Source organism: Pituophis catenifer, unplaced genomic scaffold, assembly GCF_029215685.1.
Source record: "Pituophis catenifer annectens isolate HBS135680 unplaced genomic scaffold, rPitCat1.0.hap2 SCAF_2, whole genome shotgun sequence".
In the NCBI taxonomy this organism is placed as follows: Eukaryota; Metazoa; Chordata; class Lepidosauria; order Squamata; family Colubridae; genus Pituophis; species Pituophis catenifer.
In genome coordinates, this window is record NW_027256882.1 from 25,220,385 (window position 1) to 25,235,744 (window position 15,360).

Genomic DNA, 15,360 nt, shown 5'->3' on the forward strand with positions numbered 1-15,360 from the left:
ATCACGAATATAGGTAGTCCTCGCTTATCGACTGCTCCTTCAGTGGCCACTCACAGTTATGACAGGGCTAAAAAAGGAGATTTATGACTGCTTCTCGAAACTGGAGCCATCGCAGGGTCCCTGCAGTTATGGGCTCAAGATTTAAGTGCCTGGTAACTGGCATACATGTTATGCCAGTTTTCAATAATCCCAGCTTAACTTCCAACAAGCAAAGTCATTGGGGAAACCAGCAGGAAGCCACAAGTCGCAGTTACAAATTTTCAGATTTTTTTTTGACTGTAGCAGAACTCACGTCATAAGTTGGGCGCAATCATATAACATTTCACTTGTTGACTGTTTCACTTAGTGACTGAATTTCTGGTCCCAACTGTGGTTTGGTAAGGGAGGACCACCTGTATTATTTTGGTGGAGTTCAAAGTCCCAAATTGGATGGTACATACAGTAGCCCTCAATTTACAATAGATTCATTTAATGACCATTCCAAGTTACAACGGCGGTGAAAAAAGTGACGTTTTACGACCATTTTTCACACTTATGACCGTTGCATAATTCCCATGGTCACGTGATCCAAATTCAGACGCTTGTCAACTGACTCCTATTTATAATGGTCACAGTGTCCCGGGGTCATGTGATCCCTTTTGCGACCTTCTGACAAGCAAGCAAAGTCAAAGGGAAGCCAGATTCACTTAACAACCATGCTGCTAACTTAACAGCTGCAGTGATTCACTTAACAACCGTGCCAAGAAAGGTCGCAAAATGGGACAAAACTCACAACTGTCTCAGTTAACAATTCAATTGTAATCATACGTCAAGAACTACCTGCACCTAAAATATATATGTATATGCATACACACAGTGGTGAAATGTAAAATTTGTTACTACCGGTTCTGTGGGCATGGCTTGGTGGGGCTGGGTGGGCATGGCCAACTTTTTTTTTTTTTTTTAACTTTTAAAAGCATTTTTTCTACAACCTCTTCGGCCGAAGAGGGTGTAAAAAAAATGCTTTTAAAAGCCTCTGATGATCCCAGCTGAATTGCCTGATTGGCAGAGGCTTTTTTTCTTTTAAAAGCCTCTGATGATCCCAGCTGAGTTGCCTGATTGGCAGAGGCTTTTTTTCTTTTAAAAGCCTCTGATGATCCCAGCTGAGTTGCCTGATCGGCAGAGACATTTTCAGCTGAAGAGGTTGTTGAAAAAATGCTTTTAAAAATTAAAAAAAAAGCCGGATGATTGCGCAGCTCAGCTCGGCATGGGGGGGGGAGGGATTTTTGCTACCGGTTCTCCGAACCACCCGCCACCGGATTGGGCGATCTGGTCTGAACCGGGAGCATTTCACCCCTGCATAAACACATACACACACACACACACACACACACATATCTATATCTATATAACGCATCAAACTTTATTATAAAGAGCAGAAAGGGTTCCCTCATCCCAACAATATTGTGCTGGCATTTTAGGGTACAATGCAATTTATTTCCCACAAAATTATTACAGTCAGTCCTCAATTTACGACTGGTCAACATTAGAAGTTTTGCGAGATCTACTGGGGGGGGGGGGGTCATTTACAATTCAGAAGTTCCAACAGTTGCCCCCCCAGTCATGTGACCAGACTTTGGGTGGTCAGCATCCAGGCTGCATTTACAGCTGTTTGCAAACATCCCATGGTCATATAACCACATTTTACAATGCATGTGCCGAAAACTGGCATTCACTTCCAGTTTTCTGCAAAACCCCGCCCGCAGTAAACCACTGGTTCACCTAACAATTGCAGCGTTTGCTTACGGACCATGGATTGGCTTAACAACTGACTGGTCCCATGAAAAACCTGGTTTACGACTCAAAAATTACAACTGTGATGGGTGAGTTAGTGTTATAACTCAAGGACTACCTGTATAACCTTTGGCTGCATTTCTACATACAGGTGGTCCTTGACTTACAACAGCTCATTTAGTGACTTTTTGAAGTTACAATGTCACTGAAAAGAGTAACTTACAACCGTCTTTCACTTTTATGACCACTGTAGCATATCCCTGTGATCACGTGATCAAAATTCAGATGCTTGGCAACTGACCTATGACGGCTGCAAGTGTCCCAGGGTCATGTGATCACTATTTGCGATTTTCTGAGAAGGAAAGTCAATGGGGAAGCCAGATTCACTTAACGACTTTGTGACTAGCTTAACAACTGCAGTGAACTGTGGCAATGCAGGTTGTAAAATGGGGCAAAACTCACTTAAGAAATGTCTCACTTAATGATAGAAATTTTGGGCTCAATCGTGGTCGTAAGTCGAGGACTATCTGCTTTCTTGAATCTTTAGGCCAGTTGTGTGTCATCTTTGGATTTAGGTCTGCAAAAGCCATTTCACCAAGTCTGAAGAGATTAATCTATATATATATAAATGGCTGTGTGTGTGTGTGTGTGTGTGTGTGTGTGTGTGTGTTCCAGCATAATTTCTGGAACGCCTCGAGCAATTTCAACCAAACGTGGTACACAGATGATTTACTCTCTGGAAAGAAATATTGAGGAGGTAAGACACCCCTAACACCCCTCGGGGGGGGAGGGGGGTCTGTTAAGATGCAGCCTGTTGTGCCTTAAAATGGCTTCCACTGTACAACACAGTGAAGTTGCCATGGTAACAGCTTCACAGTACTCCACAAGGGGGCTCCCTCTGGTAAGGGGGAAAATCCAACATTAGAAATTACGTTTGGTCCGGACATTTTCAACAAGGCTTTGATTATTCTTGCAGACAAATGTATATAATTCATTCATTTTCCTGTCTAATACAGGATTGGGATAAATAAATACCCAGGCAACGCCGGGTTATCAGCTAGTTGTAAATAAACTCACAGCTAAAAGAGCCAACAACGAAGTGGGTGGAATTCTAGTCAGGAATAAATAACGTATTTCAAATCTGCTCCAAAAACTACCCCGCCAGAGCAGCACCTACCTCTTTCAATCCAGTTTGGACCACTCTAAGTCCTTCCAGAGGAGGCAACGAGCTGATGTGATTTGGGGATTTGGTTCCATTGCCTGCAAGTAACGGGAGACAGACATTATAAAGGGAATTTGTTTGTGCTATCTTATGCCAGTAGCTGGTGAAGAGCACCATACCATACAATAGGGCTCTTCAAACTTAGCAACTTTAAGACTTGTGGACTTCAATTCCCAGAATTCCCCAGCCAGCCTTAAAGTTGCCAAGTTTGGAGAGTCCTGTTACATAGCAAATTGTAGATCAGACGAAGGCAAAATCATGCCCATTTACAAGGCACCCAGCAGGATCTGAGGATACGTCCTGTAAACAAAGAGTGAGAGAATACCTCTCCAAAACTCCCCATCCGTCAAAACGGACAACCCACTGGAATTTAGTTTTCCTTGTACCTCCTTCCCATTCAGGAAAGTAATGGATTTTTAAAACTGGTATTCCTACCAAGGCCTTGTTCAATTCTTTTGAGAATTTAAATCCTTTTAAATTCATGATGAAAATCAGGCAACGCATGGAAGGATTCACGGAGCTCTGCCCTGATCAGATCATTCAGCCAAATCAAGAGAAAATTCAATAATTAGGTACCGTACTTTTCGGAGAATAAGACACACTCCCCCCCCACTCCATAAAAGAGGGTGGAAATGTTGTTGCGTCTTATACACCGAATACAGCCATTTTTGGCCTCCCGAAACCCTGCCCCACATGTTCTGTTTTTGCCAAAAACAGGTCTGTTTTTCACAAAAACAGGGCCTGCAGAGGGTTTGGGAGGCCTGCAGAGTGCTCCTGGAGACTGAGGAGGACAAAAATGTTCCTGTTTTTGCAAAAAACGGGCCCATTTTTGGCCTCCCAAACCCCTCATGCGTCACATTTTTTTCCCTTCCCGGCCCCCAGGAGCACTCTGCAGGCCTCCCCAACCCTCTGCAGGCCCCGTTTTTTTTCCTTGTTTACCTCTTTGAAATCTTGGTGCCCCTTATACTCCGGTGCACCTTATAGTCTGAAAAATACGGTACTTTGGGGTGCAAATCAAAGGATTGGCAAACCGTATCTCGCAATCCCATTCTCATGGATCTTCTAGACCAGTGGTTCTCAACCTGAGGGTCAGGACCCCTTTGGGGGTCGAATGACCCTTTCACAGGGGTCACTTAAGACCATCGGAAAACACATATTTTCAATGGTTTTAGGAATAATTTTATGGTTGGGGATCACCACAACATGAGGAACTGTATTAAAGGGTCGCAGCATTAGGAAGGTTGAGACCCACTGTTCTAGACAAACTGCATTTCTTTGAAAATCTTCTCTCCCCAGAGACAGAATCAAGAGCTTTGAATGTAGGTTTTTGGGTGCTCAGTTTAAAAGATTCAACTACCGCAAACGCAGAAGAACATTCGTTCCTGCATTATAATTCTTACCTGGCACTTTGATCTCCACTTCAATGTTTTCTCTCTTGACCGTCTCCAAGGGCTCCTTCTCCGCTGGTTCAAAATCAGCCAGTTCTTCATTTTGAGGGCCCTGAAAGAAAGAGGAGAGTCTTTACTCGGAACAAGTGAAATTGATTTTGACATATTCTTAGTGGGCTGCTGGCTTTATGAGGATTATTGAAAGGCAGTTCAGTTTCAAAACAATATTGCAAGAATTCCAGTCAGAATTCCTTGTTTTCTTAAATATCACTGCATTAGCACAATAAGAGAACTTAAGGTAAAGGTTCCCCTCGCACATATGTGTTAGTCATTCCCGACTCTAGGGGGCGGTGCTCATCTCTTTCAAAGCCGAAGAGCCAGCGCTGTCCGAAGACGTCTCCGTGGTTATGTAGACAGCATGACTAAATGCCAAAGGGGCACGGAATGCTGTTACCTTCCCACCAAAGGTGGTCCCTATTTTTCTACTTGCATTTTTTACGTGCTTTCGAACTGCTAGGTTGGCAGAAGCTGGGACAAGTAACCGGAGCTCACCCCATTACCCAGCACTAGGGATTCGAACCGCTGGACTGCTGACCTTTCGGTTGACAAGCTCAGCGTCTTAGCCACTGAGCTACCGCGTCCCTAAGAGATTGGTGCATTTTGCATTTTCTCCCTAGAATGAAACATCAATTGGCTATGTTAACTTGGGTATATCTTTATTTTTTTTATTTATTTATTTTATTAAATTTTTATATGCCCTTCTCCTGCTGGACTCAGGGCGGTGAACAGCCAAGAATAAAAAAACATCCAATACAAAATTTAAAATTGCTTAACGCATTGTAAGCCGCCCTGAGTCTCTGGAGAAGGGCGGCATATAAATCAAATTAAAAAAAAATATATTAAAAGAATTAAACAAATTTTGGCCCAGATTTAAAACATCCCAACTAAAATCTGTTACAATTAAAATATCTAAGGGGCGAGGGGATTACGCCAGCCCAGCTTGGTGAAATAGAAAAGTTTTGAGGGCACGGCGAAAAGCACGGAGATCTGGTATCCTATGTATCTCCGGGGGCAGGTTGTTCCAGAGGGCAGGTGCTGCCACAGAGAAGGCCCTCCCCCTGGGCGTCGCCAGCCGACATTGCCTGGCTGACGGCACCCTGAGGAGTCCCTCTCTGTGGGAGCGAACTGGCCGGTGGGAGGCTATCGGTGGCAGAAGGCGGTCTGAATCTGTCCCAGATGGTCAGAACAGCGTTTGTAAACCTTGGCAACTTTAAAATGTGTGGACTTCAACTTCAAGACGATCGCACATTTTAAAGTTGCTAAGGTTGAAAAACACGGGGTTAGAGGCTTTGCATTTTATGGGAGAGGCAAACAAACACTGCAGCTGGTAGAACTGACAAGCTGATTACTAATGGAGAGGAGACCACCAGGAAACTTCCAACCCTTTAAGATGAACTAGGAAGTAAAAAAAAATTCAAGAAAAAGAAAAGTTGCAAATCATTTCCATGTGGTTGCTAACAGAATTGCATGGATAAATCCATGTACAGCTAGTCCTTGACTTACAGCTGCTCATTTAGTGATCATTCGAAGTTACAATGGCACTGAAAAAAGTGACTTTTTAACCATTTTTCACACTTACGACTGTTACAGCATCCCCATGGCAATTGACACATATTTATGAGGGTTGCAATGTGCCAGGACCGTATGATCCCTTTTCCGACCTTCTGATAAGCAACATCAATGGGGAAGTCATTTAACAACCATGTTGCTAACTTGTGATTCACTTAACAACTGTGGCAAGAAATGTTGTAAAATGGGAAAAGGGTCACTCAACAACTGTCTTGCTTAGCAACATAAATGTTGGGCTCAAATGTAGTTATAAGGCGAGGGCTACCTATATTCTTAAAATAATTTTATTATCCCGAATTTGTTAAGGGAAAAAAGTATACCTATGTACAACATGAATTATAAAGAACGGGAAAGAAAAAAAATGGGCCTGAAAAATTCCAATGTAAATAAAATCATTTCAAAAACTTTGGGTCTCTTGTTCAAAAGTTCTGCAGTTAATAGGAAGTGACAATGATTCAGAAGTGCCATTCATTTTCATCAAGTTGTAACTAACTGCAAGCAATCCTCAATTTATGACCCTAATTGAGCCTGGCAATTATGAAGTTGTGAAGGTCTTAATGCACTGCATGAGCAGACCTGTTTTATGATATATTTTTTTCAATGGTTATTAAGCGAACCCATCATTCGCTATGGGCTGGATTTTGCTGGACACCGGAACTAAACACAAGTTTCCGGCAAAACCGTTGTAAATCAAGGGGTGCTGCAATATGGCCATGTGATTATGATGGGGGAGGGAGGGGGCATCAGAACTTAACTCAAATCTTAAGTCCCTTTTGCCATAACTTTGAACTGTCATAACTCAAGGACTGTCTGTAACTGCAGTTTTTTGCAATGTGTACCATACTGTACGGTACATAAACGCTGAGATTGAGAAACTATACCGGATGGCCTTCAGATTTGGTTCCTTGTTGACTCTGCAGGAAGTCCTCCACCAGGGCCACGGCCTGGGAACACGTGTCCGGCTTCCTGGGTTGAATCCAGCTCTGGAGCTTTGGAGGCAAGCTGGCCAAGAACTGTTCCAGGATCAGCAACTCCAGGATCTGTTCTTTGGTACGTCTCTCCGGCTTCAACCACTGGTGGCAAAGTTCCTGGATCTGCTTGTAAACCATCCGAGGGTCTTCCACCTCCTGGCAGCAGAACTGCCTGAAGCGCTGACGCTGGGCCTCCGTTTTCACCGCTTCCCCTTTCAAGATGGCCGCCTTCACGTTCTCGTAATCCCCTTGATGAATGGTGTCCAGGCAACGAAAGGCCTCTTCAGCTTCTCCACAAAGGGCTGGCAAGAGATGGGCTACCCACTCTCCTCTGGGCCACCGGCAGGCTCTGGCCACCTGTTCGAAGGAGGCTAAGAAGGCCTTGGGATCTTCCCAGGGAGAATTCCTTGATCTTGTTGGATTTCCTTCTCTGGAATGAGAGGGTTGAAGCGTCTTGAGGAACTGCTGCCATTGCGTTTCCCAGCGCGCTTCCATCCCAATGAATGGGTCTCCCTTGATCCAAGGTGATGCTCACTTATCTTGGTCTCTTGGATGTAAACTGAAGTTCAACTACTCCAATATTTGGTTCTTCTGCCCGTTCTGGTCCTGCTTGTTCTTTCTTCTCTAGCTCCTCCTTCTATAATATACAGCATTTTCAAATTAGCGCACTAGACAAAATATTGTGAGAATATATATCATAGCAGAATCCTGAAATACACCTCCTTATTTCTGAGTTTTCAAAAGTAATTCTGAGATGCAGCTGACGTGATTCTAAAAGCATCTCCTGAACTATTTCATCTGACCTAAAAATGCAACTTTAACCCCAGATAAACACAAATTCAAATCTTTCTTGTCAGCGCACAACATATGCACAATGAGATTGGTTCACACAATCTTTATAAAGGTTCGCATTTTGTTGCTAACTAATGTATGACTTTTTGGAGAGGTAGGGCAGATTATTATTATTATTATTTTATTTATTATTTTATTTATTTATTTATTTATTTATTTATTTATTTATTTATTTATTTATTTATTTATTTATTTTTCGGAGACTCAGGGCAGCTTACAATGCATGAAACAATAGCCTTCATACTTACTTTAGTATATACCTGCTTAGTAGGGCTTTCGCCCCCCCCCCCCAAAGCGGTGTTCTTTTTTATATAAAGTCAGCTTATTGCCCCCACAATCCGGGTCCTCATTTTACCTACCTCAGAAGGATGGAAGACCGAGTCAACCTTGATCCTGGTGAGATTTGAACTTGTAGTACTTCCAGGCAGCTGGTGTTACTTAACAGTGCTTTAGTCTGCTGCGCCACCAAGGATCTTTTAGCAGAAAAGATTATAAATTAAAATATTACACTACTAAGTCAGGCTTGTATTTACAACATTTGGCACTGCTATTTTCTATTTCTCTGGGGGGGGGCCTTCTGTCCTCCAAAATCTAAGCTAAACGAAGTTTCGCAATTAATCACTTGTAGCACAATACGATACAAGAATATCACACAAGTTAAAAGAAACTAGCCAAGAATTTTGAACAAGCGGTAGAGATTTGCCATCCAAAATTCACTTTCTTAATTCTCAGTAAACTTTTCACTTTTGGGGAAGCCTTATCTCAGACATCCGAAAGGGAACAACCTACTCTCTTTTATCAAGAAGTTAACAACACAGGCACACAAACACATGCACAGTGGCAGATGTGACACGTGGGCCTTTCAAAGACTAAACGGATTTTTTTTTTTTTTTACTGCTTTGGGGGGATTAAAAAAAAACCCCTTTTTTTCTCAATGGGCATCATATTGAGACAAAGAAAATTCTTGAAAATATCCTTTCCCTTTCTAAAGCCTGGCTCTTTCTCTGCACCTATATTAAAGGGGGGGGGGCAGTGCAAAAGGCGAGGCCAACCTGCCCCTCTTCTTGTCCCCCCCCCCACTCCTTCTCAAGGGACAAGGAGGCGGAGGGCTGATCTTGCAAACGGGGATCAGCGCACTCGCCGCCTCCCACCCCCCCCCACCCCCGGCAGGAGCTCCGTGGCGGCCCTGCAGCGGGACACACGGAGGGAGGGGGGAGATCTCCCCTTCCTCCGCTGCGCCCCCCCCCAAATCCCGTCTTCCCCGGGCCGCCGAGCCCCCGGCCTGCACCCCTGCGCTGGAAAGGCGAGCAAGACGCGCAACTCAATGCTATGCCGTGCAATGCAAGAGATGCAATGCAATGCAATGCAACGCAACGCAAATGCAATCCGCCCCCGATCAATCTTGGCTCCGGGGACGATCCCGGAGGCCTCCCGGTGCAACGGTCTGGCGCAGCTCCGGAGCAAACCTCCGCCTTCCCCGCCCAGGATTGCAAGGCTGGAGGCCTCGCCGGCTAACCCCCCGGCCCGTACCGGCAGCGGCGGGACCCGCGCGGCTCCTCTCCTCCCCGGGGCTGTCCGGTGGGCGTGTGAGCGCTGGGGGCCCCCCGGGACTCCCGGCCGCCGCAGCTGCGCCCATCAATCCCCGCCTCGCTTCGCCTTGACGCTCCGCCGCTGGATGGGCGGAAGGGAGGCCGCGGGCGCCCCCTCCCGACCGGCCGCGGCTCTGCCTTCTTTCCCGCAGCCGTCTGGGACCGGCCGGGCGACGGACTCAGTCAGTCAGTCAGTCAGTCAGAATAGAGCTGGAAGGGACCTTGGAGGTCTTCTAGTCCAGCCCCCTGCTCCAGCAGGAGATTTGTATCAAATGTGGAGAAAGCTACTCAACCCTAATAACCCTGAGATGGATTTCTGGGTGGCCTCCCAACCAGTTCCCCAATAGGGCCCACCCTGCTTGTCTGGTGTGGTCTGTTTATTCTTGTTATGGAATGATGGGACCAAACAACATTCCTGGGTCAGCCAGAGACAGTTTATTGCGCAGTTTCAGAATCAGATTTGTATCTGCAATTCTGAACCTAGAAGAGCTCTGATACAACTGCTTTTATACATCTCCAAGACAAAGGATTTTGTGAGCACAGCAGTTTTCCATATATGGTTAACATACATTTGTTACATGATAATGGATACTTTCTAAATTACTAAATTCCTACATTATTTTCTAGTTCGTAAGATTATCTTAGCTAAACAACGTTCCTCGGTTCTGTGATTGCTGATGCGTAGATTCATGGCTGCTTTGGATAATAAGTAACTTTTGTTTCATATGGATGTCCTTGCATTCTTGACAATTAGGCCCTTCAGAAGATATATATATTACCAAGAATAGAATTTAGCTGTAATCTCTAAACAAACACATTTCTTTCTTATAATAATGTGAATAAAGAGGGTCCTTCAGTGTTCATATAGCTAACCCTGTATATTGCTACATCATTCACATTATTATGACAGACTAGGAGTGACATGATAGTTGTCTTCCAATATTTTATTTATTATTTTATTTTTATTAGTTTGATTTATATGCCACCCTTCTCCGGAGACTCAGGGCGGTTTACAATGCTTTTAAGCAATAGCCTTCATACTTTTGTATATACCTGCTTAGTAGGGCTTTTGCCCCCCCACCCAAGCGGTGTTCTTTTTTATACAAAGTCAGCTTATTGTCCCCACAATCCGGGTCCTCATTTTACCTACCTCGGAAGGATGGAAGGCTGAGTCAACCTTGAGCCTGGTGAGAATTGAACTTGCAGTAATTGCAGGCAGCTAAATACTACTTTAACAGTAATTTAGTCCACTGCACCACCAGGCTCTATATTTGAGGGGCTGCCACAAAGAAGAAGGGGTGCGGGATGTCAAGCTATTCTCCAAAGCACGTGAGGGCAGGACAAGAAGCAATGGGTGGAAACCAATCAAGGAGAGAAGCAATTTAGGATTTAGGAGAAATTTCCTGACAGTGAGAACAATTAATCTGTGGAACGACCTGCCTCCAGAAGCTGGGAATGCTCCAACACTGGAAGTTTTTTAAGAAGATGTTGGATAACCATTTATCTGAAGTGGTGTAGGGTTGATTGATGCCTCGTTCGTGGCATCAATCAATTAATCGATCGATCAATCAATCAATCAGAATACAGCTGGAAGGGACCTTGGAGTTCGTCTTCTAGTCCAGCCTCCTGCTTAAGCAGGAGATTTGTATCAGATTTGGGGAAAGCTGCTCAATCCTAATAACCCTGAGATGGATTTCTTGGTGGCCTCCCAACCAGTTCCCCAATAGGGCCCATCCTGCTTGTCTGGTGTGGTCTGTTTATTATTGTTATGGAATGATGAGACCAAACAACATTCCTGGGTCAGCCAGAGACAGTTTATTGCGCAGTGGGATTCAAATAATTTAACAACCAGTTCTCTGCCCTAATGACCTGCTGGGTGGGCGTGGCCAGGGTGTGTGACAGGCAGCATTCAGCCTCCTGCAGCCCCCTGGGAGAAAAAATGGGCTGCTGGGGGGGGACAGATGTGCCAAACCACCCCATGCCTTGTTTTGTGCCTAGGAGGCCTCCCTGAAGCCTCCTGGGAGCGAAAATAGGGCGCTTGGGAACTTTTGGAAGAGGCAGGGCTGGAAGGGGCCAGCCAGAAATTTAACTACTGGTTCGCCCGAACCGGCTGAATCTCACCACTGCTCCCAACCAGTTCCCCAATAGGGCCCACCCTGCTTAGCGTTTTTCGCGATCCGCTATTGATCCGCTAGCTTGTGTGCATCCTTCTGCTGGAAGAGGCAGCCTAAACATTTGGGTCAGTGAGGAACAGAAAGCTCTGCTGCACACCGGACCAAAATGCTGTGTGTTGCGTTTCTATAACCCTACAGTGACCCATGGCTTCTCTCTCTCCTACTTCTCAGCTTCACCCCGACTCCCCTGCTTTGTAGTTCAAAGAGCAGCACTTTTGACTATGAAGTACAGACTACAGATGTCTATGGAGATTCTCAGACATCCAGGTCATGGTTGTCCCAAAGGTGCTTCCCCCCCACCCCACCCCAAGAGGCAACTGGACTTTCTGGTTTTTCTTTGAAGACGTTTCGCTTTTCATCCAAGAAGCTTCTTCAGCTCTGACTGGATGGTGGGGAATGGAAGGATTTATATTCTTCCAGCTGTTACATCATATGTGACTTTGAGGACACAGATAGACCTCCAAGTGGTCTCACAAGCTCTCTAAAAGGATGCAAATTTTATTTATTTATTTATTTATTATATTTCTATACCGCCTTTCTCCCGTAGGACTCAAGGCGGTGAACAGTCAAGAAAAATATAGATATACAAACATCATAAAATTGCTAATTAAAATTATTATTATAACATAGTTTGGCCCAATTAAATAGAACCTAAAATTAGATAACATTTTAAAAACATTCACATGTTCATATGTTTAGCCCTGCTTGTTGGAACATCAGGGTTTTGAGGGCACGGCGGAAAGCACAGAGATCAGGGATATTTCGTATCTCAGGGGGCAGTTCATTCCAAAGGGTTGGAGCCCTCACAGAGAAGGCCCTCCCTCTGGGAGTTGCCAGTCGGCATAATTTGACGGTACCCTGAGTAGTCCCGCCCTGTGAGAACGAACTGGTCGGTGGGAGGCTATTGGTGGCAAAAGACGGTCTCGTAGGTACCCAGGTCCTAAGCCATGGAGCGCTTTAAAGATGATAACTAACAAATGACCAGCTCTCTACAAGGAATATAAATCCTTCCATTCCCCACCATCCAGTCAAGAGCTGAAGAAGCTTCTTGGATGAGAAGCGAAATGTCTTCAAAGAAAAACCAGTTGCCTCTTGCGGAGGAGCGGTGGGAGGGGGAAGCACCTTTGGTACAGAATTCAGAATAAGTTGGAATGGACTCTGGAGATCTTGCCCCTGGCTGAAGCAGCAGACTCTATACCTGTGATGGTGAACCTATGGCACGCGTGCCACAGGTGGCACGTGAAACCATATCTGTGGGCACGCAAGTGTTGCCCTAGCTCAGCTCCAGCACGCCAGCTGATTTTCGGGCCTTCTGAGCCCACTGGAAGTTGGGAAATAGACTGTTTCCGACCTCCGGAGGACCTCCGGGACGGTGGGGAAGGCTGTTTTTGCCCTCCCCAGGCTCCAAGAAAACCTCTGGAGCCTGGGAAAGGCGAAAAACGGAACCTGGGCCCACCATGCCATTGCGTGCCAAAAGTGGGGGGCTGGCGCAGGGGGGCATTGAATTATGGGTGTGGGCACGTGCGCACATGACCCCCCCTGCTCCCCTGCTTTTGGCCCGTGATGGCCAAAAAGTTGGCCATCACTGCCTTATACAATTTCAGACTAGTGGCTGTCCAGTCTCTTCTTAAAAGCCTCCAGGGATGGAGCACGCACAACTTCTGAAGTAATTCATAGCTGAGGTAAACGCCAATCACATTTCAGTTTATCAAAGTTAAGTTCTGAGCTGATTTTTCTGGGTTAGGAAGTGAAGACGGAATGCATTCTTGGGGTGTAGGCCAGGCTGGGAAGTAACAAACCCAACGAGCCAAAGGGCTCATCACTTCCTTCTTGCCAAGAAAATAGAACATTGCACAATTGCGCCCATGTAGCCATTAAATTCAATTCCAAAGCCACTTTTACCTTTTAAAACAAAACTTTTGGGCCTGGGAAAAATCCCATGTCACTTCCACCCTTTGGGGACATACCTGTCAACATGGAATGGGATGGGATCTGGAAGGGACCTTGAAGGTCTTCTAGTCCAGCCTTCTGCTCAAGCAGGAGACCCTATACCATTGTTGTGGCTCCGTTACCTGAGCCTGTGTCATCGGCAGGAGAGGACTCCGAGAGTTAAGGAGAGGAGTTGGCAAGGCCTCCCTCTCCAGGACCCTCCACTCTGGCAATGCCTTTGGTGTCCCCCGAAGGGCAAGAAATAGGGCTGGGGCCAAGCACGTCCACGCAGCCACAGGTGGACAGTGATGAGGGTAATGAGTCTTGGCTGGATCCACACCAGTGTCACAGAGATAAGCGCGCGCAACAGAAGAAAAGGCATGCCCGAGATTAAGCTGAGTCACTGGACCACACCCCACAGGGTATAAAAGGGAGCGTGGTGGCCAGTCAAGCCTTGTGACGAACAAAGCTGAAAGCTTCCATGCCATTCTGCATTGCCGGACTTTGCTGGATTATATTTGGACTTAAGTTACTCTGTAATTATTGAACATTTTACTTTGATGTACCAGAAGCGGAGAGAAGTTATCTCTTCCCTTCGTGAGTAATAAACTCTTGGCAGGCAGCCACTAGGTTGCTGCCAAGTTCCGTTATCATAAGGAAAAGGATTTTGTCGGCTGGTTTGGTTTTTAACTCTTGGACGTCTGTTGGTGTGTGTGGGTGTGGGATGGGGACAGAACAGCCATTAAGTTCAATTCCAAAGCCACTTTTACCTTTTAAAACAAAACTTTTGGGCCTGGGAAAAATCCCATGTCACCTCTACCCTTTGGGGACAAACCTGTCAACATGGAATGGGATGGGATCTGGAAGGGACCTTGAAGGTCTTTTAGTCCAGCCTCCTGTTCAAGCAGGAGACCCTATAACATTTCAGACAAGTAGTTGTCCAGTTTCTTCTTAAAAACCTCCACCGATGAAGCTTCCACAAATTCGGAAGGCAGGCTGTTCCACTGTTTAATTGTTCTGTTAGTTTCTCCTTTAATTCCAGGTTGCTTCTTTCCTTGATTAGTTTCCATCCATTGTTTCTTGTCCTGCCCTCTGGTGCTTTGGAAAAATAAATTGACCCTCCTCATCTTTGGAGCAGCCTCTCAAATACTGGAATACTACAATCGTGTGTCCCCCATCCCCCACCCTTCCTTCTTTTCTCTAGACTGGCCAAACCCAAATCCTGCAACCATTCGTGTTTTAATCTCCAAATCTTTAATCATCTTAATTGATCTTCTCTGCACTTCTTCTAAAGTCACATCATCTTTTTTGTAATTTATTTATTATTTATTTATCAAATTTCTATACCGCCCTACTCCCGAAGGACTCAGGGCGGTGAACAGCCAAGATAAAATACAGATAATACAAACATTAAAAATCCATTAAAATTATTAAATGTTTTGGCCAAAACAAATTTTAAACACCCAATTTATAACAAATGAAACGATTTAAAAATTTAAAAGGGAGAGTTAGGCCAGGCCAGCCTGCTGAAATAAAAATGTTTTGAGAGCACGACGAAACATGCGCAGATCCGGGATCCTCCGTTATCTCCGGGGGGAGCTCGTTCCAGATGGTAGGTGCCCCCACAGAGAAGGCTCTCCCCCTGGGGGCAGCCAGTCGACACTGTTTGGCCGATGGCACCCTGAGAAGCCCCTCTCTATGGGAGCGTACTGGTCAGTGTGGTGACCAAAGCTGGATGCAGTATTTCAGGTGTGGTCTTACTAAGGATTTATAAATTGGTACTACTACCGTAATACTTCACGTGATTTTGATTTCCCAAAATCTTGTTTTGTT

The 15,360-nt window shown here is 45.3% G+C and overlaps 1 protein-coding gene across 1 annotated transcript in view; it reads right to left on the reverse strand.

Moving 5' to 3' along the window:
* The window catches only part of LOC139310014 (zinc finger protein 721-like), a 44,438-nt gene extending 34,964 nt beyond the window's left edge, over positions 1-9,474 (reverse strand). The window contains exons 1-5 of the mRNA XM_070934192.1: positions 9,366-9,474; positions 8,195-8,308; positions 6,894-7,620; positions 4,396-4,495; positions 2,951-3,033 (exon numbers count right to left, since the gene is read on the reverse strand). Of these exons, the coding sequence (XP_070790293.1) occupies positions 2,951-3,033; positions 4,396-4,495; positions 6,894-7,478 (768 nt within the window). The 5' untranslated portion in view covers positions 7,479-7,620; positions 8,195-8,308; positions 9,366-9,474. The remainder of the gene's footprint in view (positions 1-2,950; positions 3,034-4,395; positions 4,496-6,893; positions 7,621-8,194; positions 8,309-9,365) is intronic.
* Positions 9,475-15,360: the final 5,886 nt, after the last annotated feature.